General features: G+C 38.4%; 1 protein-coding gene across 1 annotated transcript; it reads left to right on the top strand.

Annotated features, from left to right (window-relative positions):
- The first annotated feature begins 1,188 nt into the window (after positions 1–1,188).
- EFHB (EF-hand domain family member B) lies at positions 1,189–20,439 on the top strand. Its single transcript, XM_074815825.1, is given in 13 exon segments — positions 1,189–1,339; positions 1,626–1,637; positions 5,266–5,376; positions 7,371–7,500; positions 7,859–7,942; positions 9,086–9,276; positions 13,936–14,090; positions 14,906–14,916; positions 14,918–15,111; positions 15,515–15,553; positions 15,556–15,720; positions 16,246–16,427; positions 20,190–20,439. Coding segments are annotated over 13 exon segments (1,590 nt in total). The 3' UTR covers positions 20,355–20,439.
- Positions 20,440–22,436: the final 1,997 nt, after the last annotated feature.

Raw genomic sequence — 22,436 nt, 5'->3', positions numbered from 1 at the left:
GTCAGGCACCCCTACTGCCCGGTGGCCTGGTCATCAGAGAGCAATCACTGCCTGAGCCTCCCATCTTCCATTTGTAGGAAAGGGTCCTGAGATTTCAGTTTTAATTTAGCTTCCTTCATTTTAAATCCTTATCAAACACATGTTAGAGTTGAGAACAAAATGGCAACAGCTGGTAATGTTTGTTAATTAATTACAGTTAAAGTCTGTATGTTTATCTAAAATTGGTTTTGCCATCATAGGACTATAGAGAATGGAGCAGGATGTGATTAAATTTAGATGTTTTGCTGGAAAGAAGGGGAGAGTTTACTACATATCACCTGAGAGTAGAAGTCTTTGTAAGACCTGAGGGGCTTTTAAACAGTGAAGCTTGTTCAGTCTTACCCACGCTGCTTTTCTGAAATAATCTGCATCTGTTTCTAAAACGCAAATACAGTGGTTTAGATATAGAATGTGTTGACTCATTTAAGATAAAAAGGAAGAGCATTCATGTCCTGATATATGGGTAGTGCTGACAGACTCCTCCCACCCACCTCTGTGCTGTTGTGTAGATGGGAGTTGCAGTTTTCTCTAGAGGAACAGTCTCAGTATAAAATATTAATATTTTTATACATGTGACAACACTTGTGAAAGGGGCTTTATTTTTTATTAGAAGAATGAATAAAGATTTAAAGTTTGATCAGACTTTTGACCGTGTATGACCTTCTTTCAGCCCAAAGAAGTCACAACCTGCCTGTCTGAAAGCTGGTGGATTTTCAAGGATTTTAATAATTGGTCTAGGAAACATACTACCTCTGCAGTTGGACTTTAATTATTTTCTTATAATTATTTTCTTAGATCATGACGGTTACAGAATAGCCTGAGTGCAGTTTGTTTCCTGGCTTTCTCCAGGGGGTGAGAGGGAGATGGCGGGAGGGCTGTGAGGGGGAGGCCGGTGGGTGCTGGGTGAGAGGGAGATGGCGGGAGGGCTGTGAGGGGGAGGCCGGTGGGTGCTGGGTGAGAGGGAGATGGCGGGAGGGCTGTGAGGGGGAGGCCGGTGGGTGCGAGGGAGATGACGGAGGTACTGCAAGGGCGGCCGCGCCGCCCGCCCCGCACAAGCGCTCCCGTCGCTGCCTCCCGGGGGCGCGGTGGCGCCGGCTGCCGCCGTTACCCAGCGGCCGGGTTTGACGGCCGCCGCGGCCCCGTGCCGCCATGGCGGAGCAGCTGCGGCCCGTCTACAAGGGGAAGTTCACCGACAGGTTTCCCGAGCTGTCGGCCGTGAGTGCCTTCGCCGAAGGGGTCCCACCGTTGCCGCAGAGCCGCCCGCCCGCTTCCCGCGCCTTTCTGGGGCCGGGGTCTCGCCGTAGGCTGAGGGAAGAGGCTGAAGGAGGGGCAGTGTGGGGGGCGGGCACGCACGCCTCGCGGCGGTCCACCCGCTCTCGCCCCAAAAATGCTTGTCGCTCCTTTTTCCCCCCCTTTTATCAAAACGGGGACAATGAGACAACATCTCCTGCAAGGTGTCAGATCCCAATTTGACTAGTTGTGCTCATTAGTACAGTGGGTTTGGTTATGCCTTATTTTTTGATTATATCGTTTAGGCTGGAAAGTTGCTTCCCACTGGCGATACAGCTGCAAGTTGCCTGACTGAGGTTTTACCCCGGGTGAGTTGGTTTTTCAGATACTCCTTGTGAAACTTTTGTAATGACCTCCCATTAGTGATTGTACTTTGAGACAAGCCGTATAAAAAAAAAAAAAAAAAAAAAGTCAGTGAAACCTTGGTAATTTTTTCCACATCCTTTCTCTTTAGAAACTACTATTTTTTTACATGTTAGTTTTTGTCACATGGGATAATAGAGAATAGCTGGTAGGATTGTAAAGTTCTTTTTCACTCTGCATGTTTTACAAAATTCACTATGCCTGCTTAGATGGGACTAAATAGAATTGGTTTAGACAATTTTTCTCTGGGAATACAATTATAGGGTTTATTATTAGGAATTATTATTACTTCCGATGGAGGTCCTTCTTTATCAAGGCTGCCCCTCAGAATTGTGCTTCCCACTAGCCCTTCCCCATGCCCCTGAAGAGTCAGAGGGTACTGAGACACAAACAGATCCCTTAAATAGCTCTTCCTTTAAATGGATAATAATAAAAAAAAACTGGTTGAAATAATTTCTGAAATTGCTTCACTGATGGTGGAATTAAGAATCAGGTTAAAGGTTTTTGAAGTTGATAGTGTAGCATCTACTTTTCATGAAGTATACATGAAGAAGCTGTTCCCCATCTTAAATATGGAACCGGATAGTTGAAACTTAGCAACTCTCTCGTTACTTCTGTTGCTGGTTTGATAAATTTAGGCTGGGCTATGTTGACCTTATGCACAGAATATCAGTATCTGCAGAAGCGTACACATGCGTTATAGCCCTAAAACATACAAATGTTTCATTCTTACCTTTGTGAAATCACACTGAAATGGCTGCAATAGATTTTATTTTCATTAATATTTTGTGAATATCTGCTGTAAAATTGGTTTTGCTTTGCTTTATATATAGCCCATTACTCCAGCTATTGTGCGAAAGTTTCGAAATACAACAAATCCAGCTCCTGGTGTTGAAAGAATATTCTACGGCAGAGCAGACGGTCCTGACATTGCAGCTCACTTGACACATGGTATAGAGTCGTGTTCTTCACTCAGTGTAAGCATCTGACTCATTTACTTTTGTGTAAGAATGGACTACTTAAGAATGTCCTTAATAAGAGCAACTGGTTTCTTCATAGTCGGGGATAAAAATACATAGCTGAGTGATTTACAGTGCAGCATTTCACCGCTGTTGTGGATTATCTGAATTGAGGTCAATTCATAGGATTTAATTAGCATGATTGAAATAGGAAAACACTTGAAGTTCAGTGACTTTTATCTTACCAGTGACTTAACTTTTGCAGTGACTACTGAATTATTTATTTCATGTCAACATTTAAGTTAGTGAACAGTCTTCTACCCACAAATTTTGCTGCTTTCTTTACTGATTGTAGAGATAAAACCTGTTGAGCTTTTAGCAAGAGAACTGCTATCTGAGAACGTGCTTATAGTTCAGTCTAATTATTCCGTATTCTTTCTTACATTTGGGTTGAAATTGATTTTGTAAGCTAAAGAGTGATACTCTGGATATGTCAGACTATTTTGTGTATATTCTTCAGAAATTATTTTTGTAATCTGTAATCAATCAACTGAAGAGATCATTGGTGATTTTGTCACATAATTGTTAAAATATCTAAAAATAACAGTTGTGTTAGTAAAATACAATTTTATGGTGCATTTCGTCAGCTGGGCTTGTAATTTAACAATTTTCAGTTTTACAAATGAAGAAGTTGAGGCAAAGAGGAGTTCAGGTTTCAAAAAGAAGTCTTCAGATTGAAACACCTAAGTCCTGATATTAGAGGATGTTGAGTAGGACATTTATTAGGCATATCCAAAATGAAAAGAAAGGTTCTTGGTGTCCCTTCTCAGAAGTTTTACACTGAATGGATTGATTTGTGTAGCCTGTACTGTCTGTTGAAGACTGTTTCAGTTTGCATTATCAATTAAATATTAACTGGAGAAAGAGTCGGAATCTTAGTGGGTTTGCTAAGTGTGGGTTTGGATCAATTGTATTTGCTACTACTGCTTTCAGGTCTTCTTTATATAACATTCAACAAGAATCTAAAAATAAACACTGTCTGGAGTCCCCATTACTTTGATGAAAACTCAGACATTTTGGGAAGATCACAATACCCTGTTTTGACATTTCTGAAACCTTTTTTATGAGGTTTTTTTTCCCCCTTGAAGTTGACCTAATTTTACAAGTAACTTCTATTGACCCAAGCCCAGTGTGTACACAGAGAAAAAAAATTTGTCTAACTTTAGTGCTAAGCTTTGAAAAACCTGATGAAGTATTTTCTGTTGGTAGTTGTCTTAGCGTGCAATATTAGTGTATATCTTGAAATATTATCTTTTAATTCTGCATTGGCAGAATTGGGAATAGGTGTTTAGAGCATAGATAATCTTAACCGCTAGACAATAGATGTTTTTAATCATAAGCACCAGGAGACTTCATTCCAAAGATGTTATGACTATAATAATTTTCACACTTAAGTTTTGGTCATATTACAATTTGACTATAGTTTCTAATACATGCTAAGAACAGAAAGGCCACAGTCTGAAATTTTATAAATTAACAAGTGGAAAAACTTGCATAAAAATAAAAAGCTCTGTCTCACGACATGTATTTTATTGAGCTGGAAATATAGCATTGATTATTAGTAGTCTTCTCTCAAACACAGTTTTGTTTTGCAACTTGGTATATAAAATTATGTCAGTGTAATCATATAAGATCTCATTAGAACACTTAGGATCAAATTTTTGTTCGCGTGTATGTTGAGGAGGTAGCCATAGTGATGTGTGAATGCTTAAATTTTGCTGCTTTTCTGTATCTTGTGGTGTTTGTGATGTCTTTAGGCAGCTTCATTGATAAATCCACTTCCTAAAACTGATTTTCAACAAAGAATACAAGACAAAGAAGAAGCAATCTACTTTAGTAATCGTCAAGCATCCTTGGGCAGATCACATGATCAATCTTGTATGTTACCTAAGGGCTTGGATATAATTAATACTACATTTGGAACAAAAGTCATCCAAGTTAGGAAAATTTAGCATTAAAACATTTATTTCACATACAGGATAATCTGCAATTTAGTATCCAGCACATATACTATGCTTCCAACAATTCCAGCTTAATAGAGAAGTTAAATTCTAGCAGTTATTGAAAGGCATAAAAACGTACTAGTATTTTTCAGTTACAATGAAGAAACAGCAACTGAGGACATTTGGTGACTAGTAGGGCTTTTGTCTCTGTTCTGGAGCTGTCATAGATTTCCCTGGAGAACTGTTTAGATAGTTAACAATTTACCTTCCTATTCCTAACTATTCTAATAGGTCTAATAAAAGATATTATCTTGTCCTGTGAATCTTTCCTCCATAGATTGGAGCAAATCGCATATGTGTTGACCATGTAGCTTTCTTGCAACAGTTATGTACATCTCAGGTTCTGTGATTTTTTATTTTTTTTTCCCCTCAGTCCCATGTCATTATGCTGTAAGATTCCTATGGAATGACTGGAAATGTGGTAAGAAGTATCATTCTTCCACACTATTAGCACCTTCGCTACAAGGTGTTGTTTAAAATTAAGGACCAACCAAAGAAAACACCTATCCCCCTTACCTTCCCCAACCATATATTTATTCCATACTTGCCAGGTATACCAGCTGGAGAGATTATAAATCCACCAAAAACTTCTGAGGAAGTGGATAAAGAAGCCAGAGAAGGACATGATCTGTACATTGTGTCACACAATGATTATTATGTGGGTAAGTGTAAAGGCTGATAAGAAATGGCATTAAAAGTTCTAATATAAATAAAGGTAATAGTTTTTCTTTGTGTCTTCAACATGTTGTGTGCTATTGTTTGAGATATAAACTATTATTTTTTGTTACTGTATTAATATAATAGAAATTATTTTTTAAAGTAGTGATGTGAAAAAGCATATGCAACTGAGAGAGCATGACCTGTTTGTAGGACTGTAGATCACTTCATGGTGGGTGTATCGGTCAGTATAAGAACTTAATGAAGGAGTTGGAAGCCTGATTTCTTTTGGGTGCTATTTGAAAGGCAAAGTATTTCCAGGAAACTAGAAATGCACAGATGCCCTGGTTGCTTATTGAGTTTGGCATTGTCTATGCCACTGAGAGCAATCTCAGGCTTAAAGCCACAGACTGTGAGCCCAACCTATTCCAGTACTTTCACCTCTGGTTCCTTCCTTTTATCAGGATCCAAAAGGAATTTCAGGACAGCTAGACTTTCTGATGGAGCGCTCAGGATCAGGCTCTGGTTATGAGTAATTTCAGACTGCTAATTGGCTCTCAGGAATGCAGGTTCCTCAGCCTACAGCATCCTGCCTGTGAGTCTGTCCCACAGCCTCTGTCTCTGCCCTTCCACTGGGCTGTGCCTCCACTGCTTCAGCCTCAGGAAGCTGTACTTGTGTGAAGAGGTCTGCTCAGGGATGGTTACCCTTTATCTCATAGGTCAGTACAGGAACAGAGTGACAAATATCACTCTGAAATGCAGTACATGTATTACTTTTGCAGCCACTTCTATTTTTCCCAGTCCCATCATTTCCACTTACGCTGAGAGGGTTACTACGTTGCTGCTCTATAAGACTAGTATTATAATAAAATTGCTCATTGTGCTAGTACCAGCAGTTTTGTAGGTGTAGGCCAAACACGTAAGAAACTGCAGTACAGGTACTTCAGTTGTAATAATGTAAATTTTATATGGAGGTAGTTAGGTAGAAGTGACATTTTAGTACTGTGTTCTCTCATGGAGAAATTACTACAAGTACTAATGGTATAAATTGGCCAAACTTGTAGTTTTTTTTCACCTCTTCCCCATCTTTCCTAGGTGTTTTAGTAGAGTTCTTCATTATCTGTTTCTGTCTCCTTTGCAACTTTCATCCTGTCATGGAGAGGTCATGGAGAGGCCAATCCAAAAACAGACAGACAGAAAAAAAAAAGTAACTGTGTGCCCCAGTTCTGAACAATAGCATAAAAATTCCATGCTGCCATACAGCCAGAGGAAACCCTTATTAGAAAGCACACAGTGAATAATATTTTTTGAAAGTTCTAATTGCCATTCTTGTCAAAAGGTGATTGAAAACAGCTTGAAGAAACAGAGTGGCAGTTTCTTCTGTGACAAGAAACATGTGTTTGCTCACTTAGAGTACTTATGTGATATTCTTGTATGTGAAACTTCATTTTATAGGCAAGACTTGATTAATAGAATCATGAACAAGTAGGGTAATACCTTGTTTACAGTGAAGTCAGTGGCAAAATTTCCATTGAAGTCAACATAGCAAGAGTATATCTGAAAGTGCAGTACCTCAAAAACATTTTTTTCCTTTTAGCATTATTTTTTAATAAATAGTAAATTAATGGAACGCGTCTCTGCTCAGGTATGGACGTAATAAAGTGATTTGTTTGCGTGACCCTCACTACTTAGGCTGCCAGGTATTTTTTCATTAATTGTGTTGGGCATATCTTTAGTCAGACATAAAAAGACATCCAACTATTTTACCACTGAAGCAGTTTTTGCTTTTTATTTTGCCTTTTATCTTCACTTTTGACAATGGGATTATTCCTTGCTACTTACTAAACGTGGAGAATGCAAATTAATTCTCTTTAATTGAACAGAATTGTTAATTAGTTATTTGCTTTTGTTTCTTCATTGTTTTGTCTTAAGAATGAAGATACTTAGTACATTTTTCTTCCTGAGGTGTTTTATACAGGTTGAAACACTTTTTCCACAGGGGAAACAATAAATAGGAAGTATGACTCACCAAACTTCAGCAAGTCTTTTGTTTATGGAGTAGAAACCCCTCATTTTAAAGATGGGCGAAGCATATCCAAATCCTTAAATTGGCTCTGTGATCTGCAATCGTAAGTTGCAACGAGTTAACTAGTTAATTAGTGGTGTGAGTTCTCAAGAAGATAATTTCACATCTCACAATCCCATCCTTAGCTATATTGAACTGAATAGAAAATGTAAGGACTAATTTTCAGAATAGTTTATCCAAATCAGTTCTACCATAGTATAACAGCACTTGGCATGTCTTTAGCATTACATAAAGACACTTTTGATTTTAAATAGCAAGATTTTTCAATTAACTAAATCTGTATTTGTCTTGCAGAGGAGTTGCTGTTTCCTTCTAACACACAATAATATTTTTAATATTATTGAAAAATTGTTGAATATTGTTAAACAAATATGTATGAGAGTTATTTTCATAATTCGTAGGAAGAGAGCAGCAAAAATCTTATCAGAACGAAGTGATGATTTCAAAGAAAAATTTCAGCCTCAGCTTGGAAAAGTCCTTGATCCGTAAGTAAGCAAAGATACCTTCCAAGAGCAAAATTCACTTGCATTTGCAAAGTCTCTGATATCTTTTTCTGTCTTGGGTAAAAATTATAACTGTGTGCTCAGTGCTTCCACTACAGCATTCAATTACAGAAAGGGACTTTCTACTTGCCCTAATTAGGCTGATAAGTACACATGTTACTGATGAGGGCTGTATTGTGTCTATGTGGTGGTTTTAAATCTTATTGTTTAAATGGTCTGTATCTGAATTGATCGAGTTTGCACCAAGCAAATTACAAGCACACTGCAACAACTCATTGTTTATTTCTTGTCTTTTGCAGTTACGAAGGTTCAAAAGAACTGAAATGTCTCACCTATTATTTGGGGATTTGACTGTTTTTCTTACTCTGACACTATTTTTGGTCATCTTTGTTACATCACCTCTATTCTCACCTTGTTATTTCCTTGGGAAAGCACATGGAACGAAATTGTGTTATTATCTAGCAGCATGTATCAGTCTCAGTCAAATCATTACAATGCTTCATAAACCTCAGGTGATCTGGAACAGCTTTTTAATTTTATAAAGCAGTGCTTATGAAGGGCTGCAGTAGTCCTGAGGTACAGTGTGGTCAGGATCCAGCTGTGCTATACATCTGTGGTTCCTGAATGTATACAAAAACTGTCTTTGTGGCTGCTCTAGATTTCTGCAAAACAATATCTGAAGACGTTATTGACTTTGGTATAAAAATTTAATTTTAAGCTCAAGATCACAGGCTTTAGTGACTGGAGATCTATGCCTGTAGTACCTGTGAGGAATGAACACAAATGTGAGCCAGCTTCTCCTTTCCCCTTCACTTACTTTTCTGCCTTACTTTTAAGTAGACCTGGAGTGTGAGCAACATGGGGCAGTATGATCAGTCAGGAAATAGGGGTTGCAGTGCAAGCTCAAACCATGCACTAATATTAAAAGACAGATACAAGCAAACCTAATTTTATTTAGTGAATTTTACACCATCCACATCCAGTGTGTAATATGAAAATGATAAAAGATGAAATGATAAAAAGTAGTTTTTAGATTACACTGCTTCCATCTCTGTCTGGGTTGTTTGTTTGTTTGTTTTGTATTTTAGAACAAAGCACTGATTCTCCTTTCAATTTTGATCACAGAATCATAGAATGGTTTGGGTTGGAAGGGACCTTAAAGATCATCTCGTTCCAACCCCCCTGCCATGGGCAGGGACACCTTCCACTAGACCAGGTTGCTCAAAGCCCCGTCCAACCTGGCCTGGAACACTGCCAGGAAGGGGGCAGCCACAGCTTCTCTGGGCAACCTGTTCCAGTGTCTCACACCCTCACAGGTAAGAATTTCTTCCTTATATCTCATCTCAATCTACCCTTTTTCAGTTTAAAACTGTTACCCCTCATCCTATCACGACACTCCCTGATACAGAGTCCCTCCCCATCTTTCCTGTAGCTCCCTTTAAGTACTGGAAGGCCGCTATAAGGTCTCCTTCTCTTCTCCAGGCTGAACAACCCCAACTCTCTCAGCCTGTCCTCATAGGGAAGATGCTCCAGCCCCCGATCATCTTTGTGGCCTCCTCTGGATCTACTCAAGCAGGTCCATGTCCTCCTTCTGTTGGGGGCCCCAGAGCTGGACAGAGCACTGCAGGTGGGGTTTCACAAGAGCAGAGTAGAGGGGTAGAATCCCCTCCCTTGACCTGCTGGCCACACTTCTCTTGATGCAGCCCAGGATACTGTTGGCTTTCTGAGCTGCGAGCACACATTGCTGGCTCATAGTCAGTTTTCCATCCACTAATACTCCCAAGTCCTTCTCCTCAGGGCTGCTCTCAATCCACTCATCTCCCAGCCTGTATTTGTGCTTGGGATTGCCCCGACCCATGTGCAGGACCTTGCACTTGGCCTTGTTGAAGTTCATGAGGTTTGCACAAGCCCACCTCTCCAGCCTGTCCAGGTCCCTCTGGATGGCACATCCCTTCCCTCCAGCATGTTGACCGCACCACACAGCTTGGTGTCATCGGCAAACTTGCTGAGAGTGCCCTCAATCCCACTGTCCATGTCACCAACAAAGATGTTAAACAGCGCCGGTCCCAGTGCCGACCCCTGAGGAATGCCACTCGTCACTGCTCTCCACTTGAACATCAAGCTGTTGACCACAACTCTTTGAGTGCGACCATCCAGCCAATTCCTTATCCACTGAGTGGTCCATCCGTCAAATCCATGTCTCTCCAGTTTAGAGACAAAGATGTTGTGTGGGACAGTGTCAAATGCTTTGCAGAAGTCCAGGTAGATGATGTCCGTTGCTCTTCCCTTATTCACCCTTATCCCTTATTCCCTATTGCAGCATTCTGCAACCCCAGCATAGAAGGCCACCAGATTTGTCAGGCACGGTTTGGCCTTAGTGAAGCCGTGTGGGCTGTCACCCATCATTTCCTTATTTTCCATGTGCCCTAGCAGAGTTTCCAGGAGGATCCACTCCATGATCTTGCTGGGCACAGAGGTGAGACTGACTGGCCTGTAGTTCCCTGGGTCTTCCTGTTTTCCCTTTTTAAAAATGGGGATTATGTTTCCCCTTTTCCAGTCATGGGAACTTCACCAGACTTCCACGACTTCTCAAATATGATGGATAGTGGCTTGGCCACTTCGTCCACCAGTTCCCTCAGGACCTGCGGATGCATCTCTTCAGGTCCCATGGTCTTGTGCACCTTCAGGTTCCTTAGATGGTCTCAAACCTGATCTTCTCCTACAGTGGGCAGTTCTTCATTCTCCCAGTCCCCACCTTTGCCTTCTGCTACTTGGGCTGTATGGCTGGAGCCCTTACTGGTGAAGACTGAGGCAAAAAAGTCATAAGAGTACCTCAGCCTTCTCCATATACCGTAACCAGGTCTCTTGTTTCCTTCTGGAAAGGGCCTACATTTTCCTGACTCTTCCTTTTATCACCAACATACCTGCAGAAGCTTTTCTTGTTGCCCTTGACATCCCTGGCCAAATTTAATTCTGTCAGGGCTTTGGCCTTCCTGACCTGATCCCCGGCTGCTTGGATAGTTTCTCTGTATTCCTCCCAGGGTATCTGTCCTTGTTTCTACCCTCTGTAGGCTTCATTTTTATGTTTGAGCTTATCCAGTGTAAGGAACTGAAGGAATTAATGCCTCAAACATTCATCGACACAGAAAACCTCAAGGACAAGCTGTGGCCTTTGTGATTAGTCTAAGGAATGTCACCCAAGGAAGTGCGGAGTGTATGGAAGGATGCACGTCCCCGCTCCCTTGTGGTTGTATTGCCAAATTCCTTAGATCAACCTCAAAGTGGGGATCATTGGCTCCATTGTGCAAGTGTGATATGATTCAGGCCTTGCTAATCACTGGCTCCCCAGTAGGCACCAGAAACCAGATGATTGCTCAAGAAGCATGAAGTCAGCAAAAATCTGTGGGAACTGGGGAAGAAGTAAAGGCAGCAGGGGGAGCACAACCACCGACTTAATTGGACACAGGGGTTGATGCTCCCCGTTGCCCCTCAATGCACGTGCAGAACCCATGCTCCACCTTTTTCCTCGTCTTTCATGGAAATGAGTTTGCGGAATACCTGCCTCTCCTCATCTAGTATGCTAATCAGCTGATAAGATGAACTTAGAAGGCAACAGAGAACTTTGCTGTGTGTGCACCCACCACTCAAGATTACCAGACCTGAGACAATGCTGGAACCTGGGGTGATCCATATTTCTGTGACTCTTTCTCTTCTTTCTTTTCCTTTCCTTTCCTTTCTTTTCTTTCTTACAGATTTATAAGAGACCACATTGCTTATTATCCTTTTCCAAGTTTAAGCCATTTCTACTGCAAGTAAAACATTTTAACTGGTTGTCTGGTGTTATTTCACCTTAATTTAACCCGAGGGGATCACAGAACCTTTGTGACTCTCTGGGCCTCCAGTCCAGGTCGTAACATCCAGGAGCTCCTTGTTCATCCATGCAGGCCACCTGGCATTTTTACCTGACTTCCTCTTTGTCAGGATGCATCGCTCCGGAGCTTTATCCCACGGTACTCTGCCAAGCAGATCCCTGAAGTCGCCAAAGTCTGCTCTCCTGATGTCCAGGGCAGTGAGCTTGCTGTGTGCCCTCCTTGCTGCCCTAAGGATCTTGAACTCCACCATTTCGTGGTCACTGAAGCTAAGGCTGTGCTTCAGTTTCACACTTGATGGAAATTTCTGATTCATGTAACAGTTGTAATTATTAAACATAGCAATAAAATGAACATTGCATCTTTTTCAAATTAAGAAATAAACAGTTCTTTAATGTTACCAACAGCATCTTAATTTTCTGGTAAATAAAGCTGGGACAGTTTTTCCAGATGGATATTGGCTTGGTTGCTGGTTTTGGTAGACACAAAATTGCATGTTAAAAAGCAGAGGTGTGATTCAATTTTTCCACTTTAGCCAAAAGTAGTTTATTTGGAGACATTATTTCAGTTGGAGATCTGGTTTGTCCTAAACGTTCCTATTATTTGACTAGTATGTTATAAGGACTTTTTTCACTCATTTCTGACATTGTCTTAGAAAAAAACTTATTTTAGCATAGAATGTTTTTCCTAATGAGTATAAATGTTCAAAAAGTTAATGTTTACATTTAGTTGTGTTCTATTACAAACAGCAAATGTTCTGAACAGGTTTATAAAGGAATGCTTTTCTGCAATGGCAACTTTGAAGCAAAGTACTTACAAATTTCAGGTGAACTATGTGTATCGTCCCTAATCATATAACAGATTATTACTTTTTTTTAAAATATAATAATGCAGGATTTATTTTGGCTATTAATAAAACTATTTGACAATTAACAAAGAAATGTGCTTATTGACAGTATAGCAGAAACTATGAATGTTCCCCCAGGATGTGCATTTGGAATGTTACTCCATCGAGATGAATATGATAAGTTGAGGGGCAGAATAAAATCTTATCTTCTTTCTGAAACTATGCTGAATTTATTACTGTGGGTTGTGTAGTATATAATTTTCCTAAAATCTTAAAGGCAAGGTGCAAAAATTTAACACTGACAGTAAATTTTTGGAGGGAAAAGTTGAGAAGAATTGGAGTTGCTAGTGGGGAAAAAAAATGTCAGAAATAAAGAAACTTTAGGTTTTGGATGATGTTTTTTTTGTTTTGGTTTTGTTTTGGTTTTTAAGCCTCTGTATCTGAATGCGAGCAAAACAGGAAACAGCAGAAAACTCATATTGAGATCTAAGTGACAATTTTTAAATGGCTATTTAAATCAATTCTGTGTCTTTCCTCTTGATTTTTCCAGCACTTCTGTAAGAAGAGTAAAAATAACAAGCAATAAGAATAATAAGTTTGGAAGGTAGCAGGGAGAAAGAAAACAATGAAAATAAAAAATTATTAATTTTCATTATGACAATATTAAAAGCTAGTTAATTCAAATAGTCAATATTGGGATTGATGGTGTTTTAACATTATGTTTAATAACTAGGGAATACAGTGAGTAGTTTGGCGGCAAAAAATGTAAGTGGCTCAAAGTTACTAAGAGTTACTACCAGAGAAGGCTTGTTCAAATTCTGCATAAGCTTTTATACATGCTTTACTATGTTCTGTAATAAATATTCTAAATGTGTAGGTATGCTTGTCCTATAAGGAACAGCAGAAGGAACTGAACAAAAAAATTATTAACAAGTAGAAATAATGCATGTACATTGCTGTTAGAAGGGGATTAGGTGAGTTACTCCTATTTGTTATTGGACACTGAATTAACTTCTTGCAGTCTAGAAAGTGACCTTGCTGTCTTGGGGACTTTGGATATTAACTGCATGTGAGTAGAGAAATCATCATATGGACCATTTGATCTTTTAATGAAATGGCCATATCAGATGTTCATTAGTGTTGAAAATCATTATCCTGAAACTGAAATTCTCCTTTTCCTTAAGACTGTAAACAATTTTTTTTTAAATGTCTATTTTCTATATATGCATAACTAATTGAGGATGTGTTTATTTTTATAGGAATTGGTGATCTTCTTCAGTGCCATGTTCCATGTGAGTTCCTCCATGGTAAAGACAGAGAGAGAGCTGTCTTGATGGCAGTTCGGCAAAGTTTGAAGAAAGCTAACTATGAGAATTTTGACATATTACGAGAAGCATTCAGGCATTATGATAAGGTTAGTGCTTTGAAAAACTATAGATGTAAAGGAATGTGTGACATCAGCACTCCTGTGCTGTGGAGACACAGACATGAAGAAACAAGCATAGCAAGGCAAATATAGATGAAGACTATAAAGACAAGGTAAATTCATAGTTATTGCATGTTTAATCTACTGTGATGTGCTATGGAATTAAACACAACCGTAGTTGGAGCCTTTCACAACAGTATTTGAAATATCCAAGTTACAGCGAGCAAGGGACATACATGTGAGCAGGAATAATCCTAGCATTTTTTGCTCTTGAAAATTTGGTAGTTCTTCTTAAAAGAAATACAGTTGAAAGGATTATGTTCATATTTTCTTCCAAGCTGTATTTTTGACTGAGTCACCAAGCATCAGAAGTTCAGATCTTTTCTTCTCTTTGGAAGAAAAATGATAATTGACATTTCATATATAACATCAATTGTAATGTATACAGAATGATTGATGCCTTACTCTCAAAAGAAATTTTGGCTTTGCCTCAACATTTGTGATTAGGTTGTTATCTTGTCACAATACCCTGTCACACTCTTTTAGTCTCAAATCACTGTATTATTTAAGTTGAAAATTATTTATTGACACTTTTATATTCAGATTTCAAATTTCTAAATTATTTAGGGTTTCTTTTTTTACTCAGCAATGTTACTCGTCTGAAATGGTGTGCTTGGTGCTATATATATATATAAAATTATATACATACGTGAAAACATAAACACATCCGTGTATGTGTTCCTTTTTGGTGGAACCTTTTTATAATGGCTGTTATAACAACTGTTTTCTTTTATTTATAATAGAATGGTGATGGAAATAGACAAGGACAACCTACGAAAGTCCTGTATTCAGCTTAATCTGAATCTAGATGATGAGCTCCTGGATTCCTTATTTGACTGTTGTGATTTGGATAAAGATGGTCTGATTAATTATCTGGAGTTTACAAACTTTCTGAACTGGAAAGACAAAATGGCTGTTAAAGAGTTTGAAGAAGAAATAATTACAAAAGGTAGATGACTTAATATTGGGAAATTGTGGATGTGATCTTATTCTTACAACAGCTATTGAAAGCTATTGGAAACTTTCAATATGAAAACAAGATGATCTTGTTCTGCTGTTGTAGACTAGGTGCTCCTTTAGAAGGGTAGGATTTAGAGAGTGCATTTAGTCCTTGCCTACCACCAGCAGAGCCTCAGATAGAAATGTATTTCAGAACCCTGGAGTCTGTTGCATATTGAGAATGTCCCATAAATCAAGAGAAAGTAAAAAACCTCTTAGAATCATTACCAGAAATGCCGATTAATTATGTTACTTACTTTATAGTTTTTCAAGGATTCAAGCAATGTCTTTTACCTCTTAGTCTATATTGTGCTGATAATAAACCTTGGCTGTACCATAACTTTTGTTTATAGGGAAAAAACTAGATGTTCCTCTTCTACCCGAAGACACAAAGATAATGATGAGCCACTGCTGAAGCAGGAAGATATTCTGTTAAAAGAACCGGGAAGCTCAGAAAAGACAGCAGAAACGCTTACAAGATCAACAGATCATGTATTTGCAAATTATCAAACAACTTCTTCTCAGTACAATGCTGTAGTAGGTGGTCTCCCAACAACCTGTAAGTACAGTGGACTGTACTCACTTCTGAGCGTTATTTAAGACAGAATCAGGAACAAGTTTTAAAATATTGCTACAGGTTCTATTAATGTACAATAGTGAATTAATTTATCTAAACTAAGTTTGTTTAGGACCATGGCTTGGAAGCTGGCATGGCTTGGATGTTTGGCATGGTTAATCCATTCAAAATGCGAAGGTTAATCTAGATGTCTTTGAGAAATTATGCTGATAATTTTAAGAGAACAGTGTTGTCTTGGAATCACTTAAAATGTTTTCAGCTGGAAGTACTGGATAAGTAGAATATGACTGCAAGATTTCCTGTTGCAGTGCTTCATGATGTAGCTCAATCTAAGAATTCTAAAAATATGAAAAAAAGAGATGAGGAAGAAAATTATATAACTTGTTATTGAACCTATGTGAGATGAAGCATCAAATTTGTTCTTACTTCATACAAAATGTTTTATCCTCCCTGGTGCTATCTTTACATACAGGCTTTTCCATGCTACCTCTTGATTGGTTTCCATAGGTTATCCAGTGTGTGGTGTTCCAACTATTCGTTCAGATATTCCTGCTTCTCGAATTCGCCGCATCAGTGACAGAACTAACTATGGTGATGAGGCCAGTGCTTATGCAGTATTGTTCCCTTCTGTCTTCAGTCGAAAGGGAGTGTATGAAAGAGACTTTTTAAAAACAAGACCAAAGACAGAGGTATAGTGCATTTCTTCAGAATATTCTTCCAAGGTAAATGTACCTCTAGCCATGTGGGAGTGGAAAGTCATATTATCAGATAAACAGATTGTAAAATTCATTGTTGCAACATTACTGTCTTTACATCCATTCAACTATCTGAAAAATATGTACTCTTCACATTCAAAATTATTCATAAATGTGGTAGATAATAATTTTACTGAGATCCACCTTCAATAAGTAATATAAGGAAGTACATCAGGTTGTTGCTGCTCACGTGCTCAAATGCTGTGTCGAACAAGGGTTTGGAATTAGTCTAGGGCTCAAGAGTCTATGGCGCATCATTTCTGCAATGTGAGAAGAGCAGATAAAGCAGTTGTGAAATTTCCATCCTTGCACATAGTCAAATTTCTGAGGAAGGTCTCAAGCAGCGAGCAACATGGTTTAATGGTAAAGTTAGCCCTGCTTTGATTATGTGGTTGGATGGATGATCTCCAGAGATCTCTTCCAACCTGTTATTCTATGAGTAGATGCTGTTAAAAGCCCCACAAGAAGATTTTTACAGGTGTGTAAAACTAGTTTCTATTACAGAGGAAGGTTCAGTGGAAAACTTTACCCTAGGTGTCTCTCTTCAAACAACCTTGCCGATTTTGCTAATGGCAAATTCAGCAAACTGCTTGAATATACCTCTTAAGTGCTCTTCTGAGTCATGGTCGTAGGCTCAGATCTACAAAGGGCTTATACAGTGATAGAGGATATAGGGAGTCACTCACCAATGCTGTGCCATCTCATCTGTCTGAAGAGAAAGGTAGGATGTGAGACTGTAGGGATTTCTTGGGGACTTTTCTATCTGATATGTCTGGGGGCTGCTACCACTCTGTTACAGCCCAGAGTTCCTCCCACAAAACAACTTTGTTTCTTCTTCAGTATTGTTTACTCTTTTGCTTCTACGTTTATATGCATTTTCTAGTGAAAAAATACTAAGATAACTTCATTACCTGAAATACAATTTATGAGACAATTGTAACAAAACATGAAATTCCAATCTAAAATCAGAAAAGAAGCCTTGACAACCTCTCCCTCTCTACTAGTCATTATATTAAATATTCAGTCAAATTTGAAAGTGGATCTGGAACTTGAGCGCTGGGGATGTAAAAGGTGTGGTGTCATGTTCTATCCATATTCATAAAATGGCTTGTCAGAATGTTGTGTACATGAGCACTTACCATTTTATAATCTAGCTCTGAAGCAGGAAATCCATGCATGCAGAATATAGCTAACAGTAAATAGAATTCATGCTTCATTGAGAAGCTCATTATACCTGTCAAACACTAGACAGAACTCTTCTCTGAAGTTATAATGTGGCCTGAGATGTCATACTCCATTGGAGACTATACAGGCTGTACAGAGTTCAGTACAGAACCACCTCTGAGTGTATTAAATCCTCCTATACTCATGAAATGGACTGTTTCAGTATTTTAGTGATGGTCTTTGATTTATTTTGGTATGGGTGAAGTGCTAAGGCTTGGACAACAGGCCCAAGCCTGAGTTGACCTATAGATGAATCCTGCATATTTTATAACTGATAACCATTGTGCTAGTAGGTATTGTACTAAGTTATAACAACCTACTTATGCTGGTGTAAAAAGTGCTAAAGTATTGAAATACTGCAGCCTGAACAACAGGCCCCAAGCTGAAGCTGCTAACTTAGCATGTAGTCATTAGTAAAATATGTAAACTCGCTAGTGAAAGACAAAATATAATCAGTAGAGAGGAGAGAATGTATCTGACTTTCCTTTCGCAGCCTTCTTCAAGGCTGAGAACCCAAGTATTTGGCCTTGTTAGAAACTCCCTTGGTCTCCCCCCCTGAGCCCTGGCCAAGCTTTGGGTGGAATCCAACAGGAGAATAAAACTTTCTGCTCAAAACAAAGATGCCAGCTATTCTGGCTTGTCGATCTCTGGTATATAAGACTGGGCCCGTTCACAGCGACTTTGGAAGCCTCACCTATGGGTGGACGCACCGCGTAGGATTTCCCACTTGCCAGGACTGGCTCTCCAAATCCTCGCTGTAACCGGGGCTCTCCAGCATCTGCGGATCTGGATGATGATGATTATATATACAAGTGGTGATGTATTTCTCTTAATTACTATTCTCTCTCTCTCTCGTGTAGTAATGATTTGATGCATTACTCTGTTTGTTGCTTTAAGTGCACTATTCTGCTTATTCTTACTGCATGTTCTCTGTATTACGCTGTTACATTACTTGGTTATCACTAGTAAAGTACGCCTACTCCTTTCACTCTGGTGTCCAAGTTTAATTGGTATCCTTAATCAGCAAAACAATGGGGCATTAATATTTTCAAACATGCTAATGAAATTATATGAAAGCCAGAGTCATTTAATACTACTAGTTTTTGTATAGGCCTGTAGAAATGAATGCAAATTCTGACTATAAAGCAGCTTCAAAAAGCTGTTACAAAAGACCAGAGTAGTTCTAGGGCCTGCTGTTTTCTTCACTGGAATTCCTCCTAGTCTATTGAAGAGAATTGAAGAGTAATAGTGTGTAATTTATATTCAACATGATCATGTTAATAATAGGTAAGGGTTGGTTTAACCCCATGTGCACATCTGATACTCTGTGGTTTAGTCAGTAATTATTTTATGGCTGTTGATGAGTCAGGACAGAGTTGTATTTTAACAAGGTGAAGCCAAGTTATGAGAGGCTGTAGGCCTTTATTGCCCCTGCAGTGGTGTCCTGTAATGGAATATTGCTTTTAGTTTAACTTTTAAATTTCACTAGCTTGTTGAAGACATTAGACCAAATCTGGTTTGTTTTCCTTGTGAGTAATGTTATTGATTTAACTGAAACAACACCTGTGCTTAAAGAAACAAAATTTAGTCTATGTTTTCCTCCTGTAATATCAGCTGGCGTAAACTGTCATAGATGAAGCTGCAGATTTGCTGTGCTGTGAATCAGGCCTATATTTATACAAAAGTTTAGAGAAGGATGTCAGACAAGGTTAATTTGACTGTGTTAAAGGTCTTACTTTATCAAAGCATGCATAAAATCTCCAGAGCATAAATATAAACACACATGCACACACACAGGATACAACTGAAGAAGCCAAACATTTGCTAATACTAACAAAAGCACAAGTCATGTCAATATTCTTCTAAAGCCACCTTCCTCTGATGAGTCAACAAGTCAGTGTAATGAGGCATGTAGCAGGAAGCATCCAAGTGGGAAAATACGGGAAAAAAAAATACTTCTGTTGGATTACTTTGGTGTAAAACTACAGCAAGACCGAAAGTTGATGTGAACCATTTCATTTTAGTCACTTCACCCACTTATCTATACCACCTGAAGATCTTGCATATAGTATTCTTGCTGTGAAATGCAGACAATAATATAATCTCATTTATGTTGATAACTGCAAAGAGTAAAAATTCAGTGGATAAACAGGACTTGACTTAGGGCTTTTAAAAAACGTTTACTTGTCCCTGAATTTTCTGTATTTGATTTTTCCAATGTTGAAGTTGCAGCAAGATTACTTTATTAAATAAAGACAATTTTGTATACCCCAGCTTTCATCCCACTAAGATTCAGATTTACTTAAATAGGAACTTCTTTGGTTAAGGATGCAGGATGTGGTCTGTAGCTTTTATTTAAGAGTGGGAAAATACTCTTTGGCAAATAGAGATTGCTAATATATGTAAAAGCCAGACTCTATATAGTTTAAAGAAACTGTGAACCAGAATTACATGAATTGTATTATTTTGTAGATTGCACAAATTCTCTGCAACATCGGCATGAACATTTCAGATGGAGGGTTTGAAGAGATATGGAAGCAAGCCTGTATGAAACATCACGAAGAAGAGGTTTGTGCAGAAAGCATCAGGAATGTACTGAACGAGATACATGGATCATACACAAAAAGCAGTTGCTAATTCTAGTCTTTGGGCATTGCATTTATTTAAATTGACATCAGTCATAATTCTGATGCTGAATACAATAAACATTTTCAATAACATATGTTTACAGAACTGGAATTCACTGTTTATTGTGTTTCTGAATAGTGGATTCACCACATATATATGAATCTTACTGCTATCATTGCAGTTAGTAGGAACTGATATCCATAGGAATAAGAGGATACAGCATATTTGTAAATGGAATGCAAATATTTATCTTACATTCATTATCTTTTTTTACAGTGTTTCTAAGTTGAAATAATAATACTTTTGAGCATGGACACATTTTGCATTTTTGGATTTATTTTTTTCTCTTATAAACAGAAGGACACTTTTGAAAGTACTTAAGATAAATGTTTCAGATATGCAAGACATCTTAAAGATTATTATCATAGAATGGCATCTTGCCTTGCTTCTAATGTTCCATAATTTGTTGCCAGCAAAATGGTAGCTAACAAAGATCTGGTTGTGGTAAGATATTTGACATGTTTAAAAATTCATGTGAGAAAGTACTTTACAGTAAGATATTAAGGAAACTACATAGTCATGAGTGTGGGATTTTAAATGTTGCTATGAAATAGACTCTCTACGAACCAATTGATTAAGTGCAAAAATAAATGGTCAGTTGTGTGGCTGAGGGCTCGTATTCTTTATGCAAGCTTATGGCTATTAGGTAATATTTAGGTTTCACAAACAAGAAAAAAGAACGGATATTTAGAGGTGTAAGTGCCCATGACATAAAAACACAGGCTAGGTAGTCAGAAAAGTTTGGGAGGTCTTTCAGAGAGCTAAGCATTCACCTGTGACCAATGCAATTTTTTGGGAAGAGGCATCTTCATAAATGACAAACACTTGAGAATCATTATGGAATGCCAATAGATACAGATGAAGTCCGGTAAGAATAAACAATGGAAAGTAAGTAATACTAAAATCTGCAACTGTGAATTGGAATGTTCACTCTTCACCTGCAATGCTGAGCTTGGTATAAAACAAATGGAAATTGTTCAGTATTGACAGTGAGAATGATTACTTGCAGACTTTTTCAAATAAATTGAAATATCCTTGCTCAATGTAGTCTTAACATGTGGGATTGCAGGAAGGATACCACTTTGTCACCTATTGGTACTTTAAATATCTTAGTAAGATTTGGAGGATGTCAGCCAAAAGTCTTACTGAGTGCTATAATGTAAGTAAAGGTTCTATATATCTTAAATACTAGGAATGCACGTGTGATGCCAGCTTAAAGTTTCATTGTAATGCCTTACTCAAGTGATAGTTAAGATTCGTCTTTTGCCAGTGTTCTAGGAGCTTGTAATTTACTAGCTTGTTATGTGAGATCCACAAGCCAGGCCCTTTTGTACGTTATTATTGTAGCTGTCTTACATCAAGTAGAAAAAATTTGCTTTCTGGTATCTCCAGGGAGCAGATGGTGGAAATGCTGCTTGATGAAGGCAGTTTCTTTCCTGCTCTGAATGAAAGTTCTTGTGTGCCGTTGTTGCCTTGCCTTCCCATCCTGCTGGAACTCTGTGCATGCACTGGGAAGCGTGCAGGAAGCAGACTGTGACTGGCCTAAGTGAAATGACAGAAAGATTAATGTACTGCTAATTTCAAGTGAATGTGTTATGTCAGGATTTCATTACCTCCAGTAATTCTCTAAAGCTCCTCTTCTGCTCATATAAGGTGGGAGAGAAGAATCCTTTACCTTCATTGCAGTGCGCTTCCAAAAGCATCGGACATAATTACTTTTAAAAAAAGTGCTGTTTTTCTCCTTCAATAAAAAATTTTAGATGAAAGGTTTAAACTCACTTCAGGGAAAAATGAAAAAAACAACAGATCTCTGTGTGTGTGTATATATATGAGATCTGTTGTGTTTGTTCAGCAACTGGAAATTCTGTGTACCCTATTTTTTAAATCTACTGTAAAGATACCCACTTTCATTCCTCTACTTTCAGTGAAATCTTACTTTGTCCGTGAAATGGAATTAACATTGTTCTTGGGCAGTCTGTGAATAAGTCCAGAATAAAGAAGAGTGATAAATCATGGTTTAGTTTTTTGCCA

The sequence above is a fragment of the Strix aluco genome, chromosome 1 (genome assembly GCF_031877795.1).
Source record: "Strix aluco isolate bStrAlu1 chromosome 1, bStrAlu1.hap1, whole genome shotgun sequence".
Lineage (NCBI taxonomy): Eukaryota > Metazoa > Chordata > Aves > Strigiformes > Strigidae > Strix > Strix aluco.
This window is presented reverse-complemented; position numbering and strand designations above follow the sequence as displayed.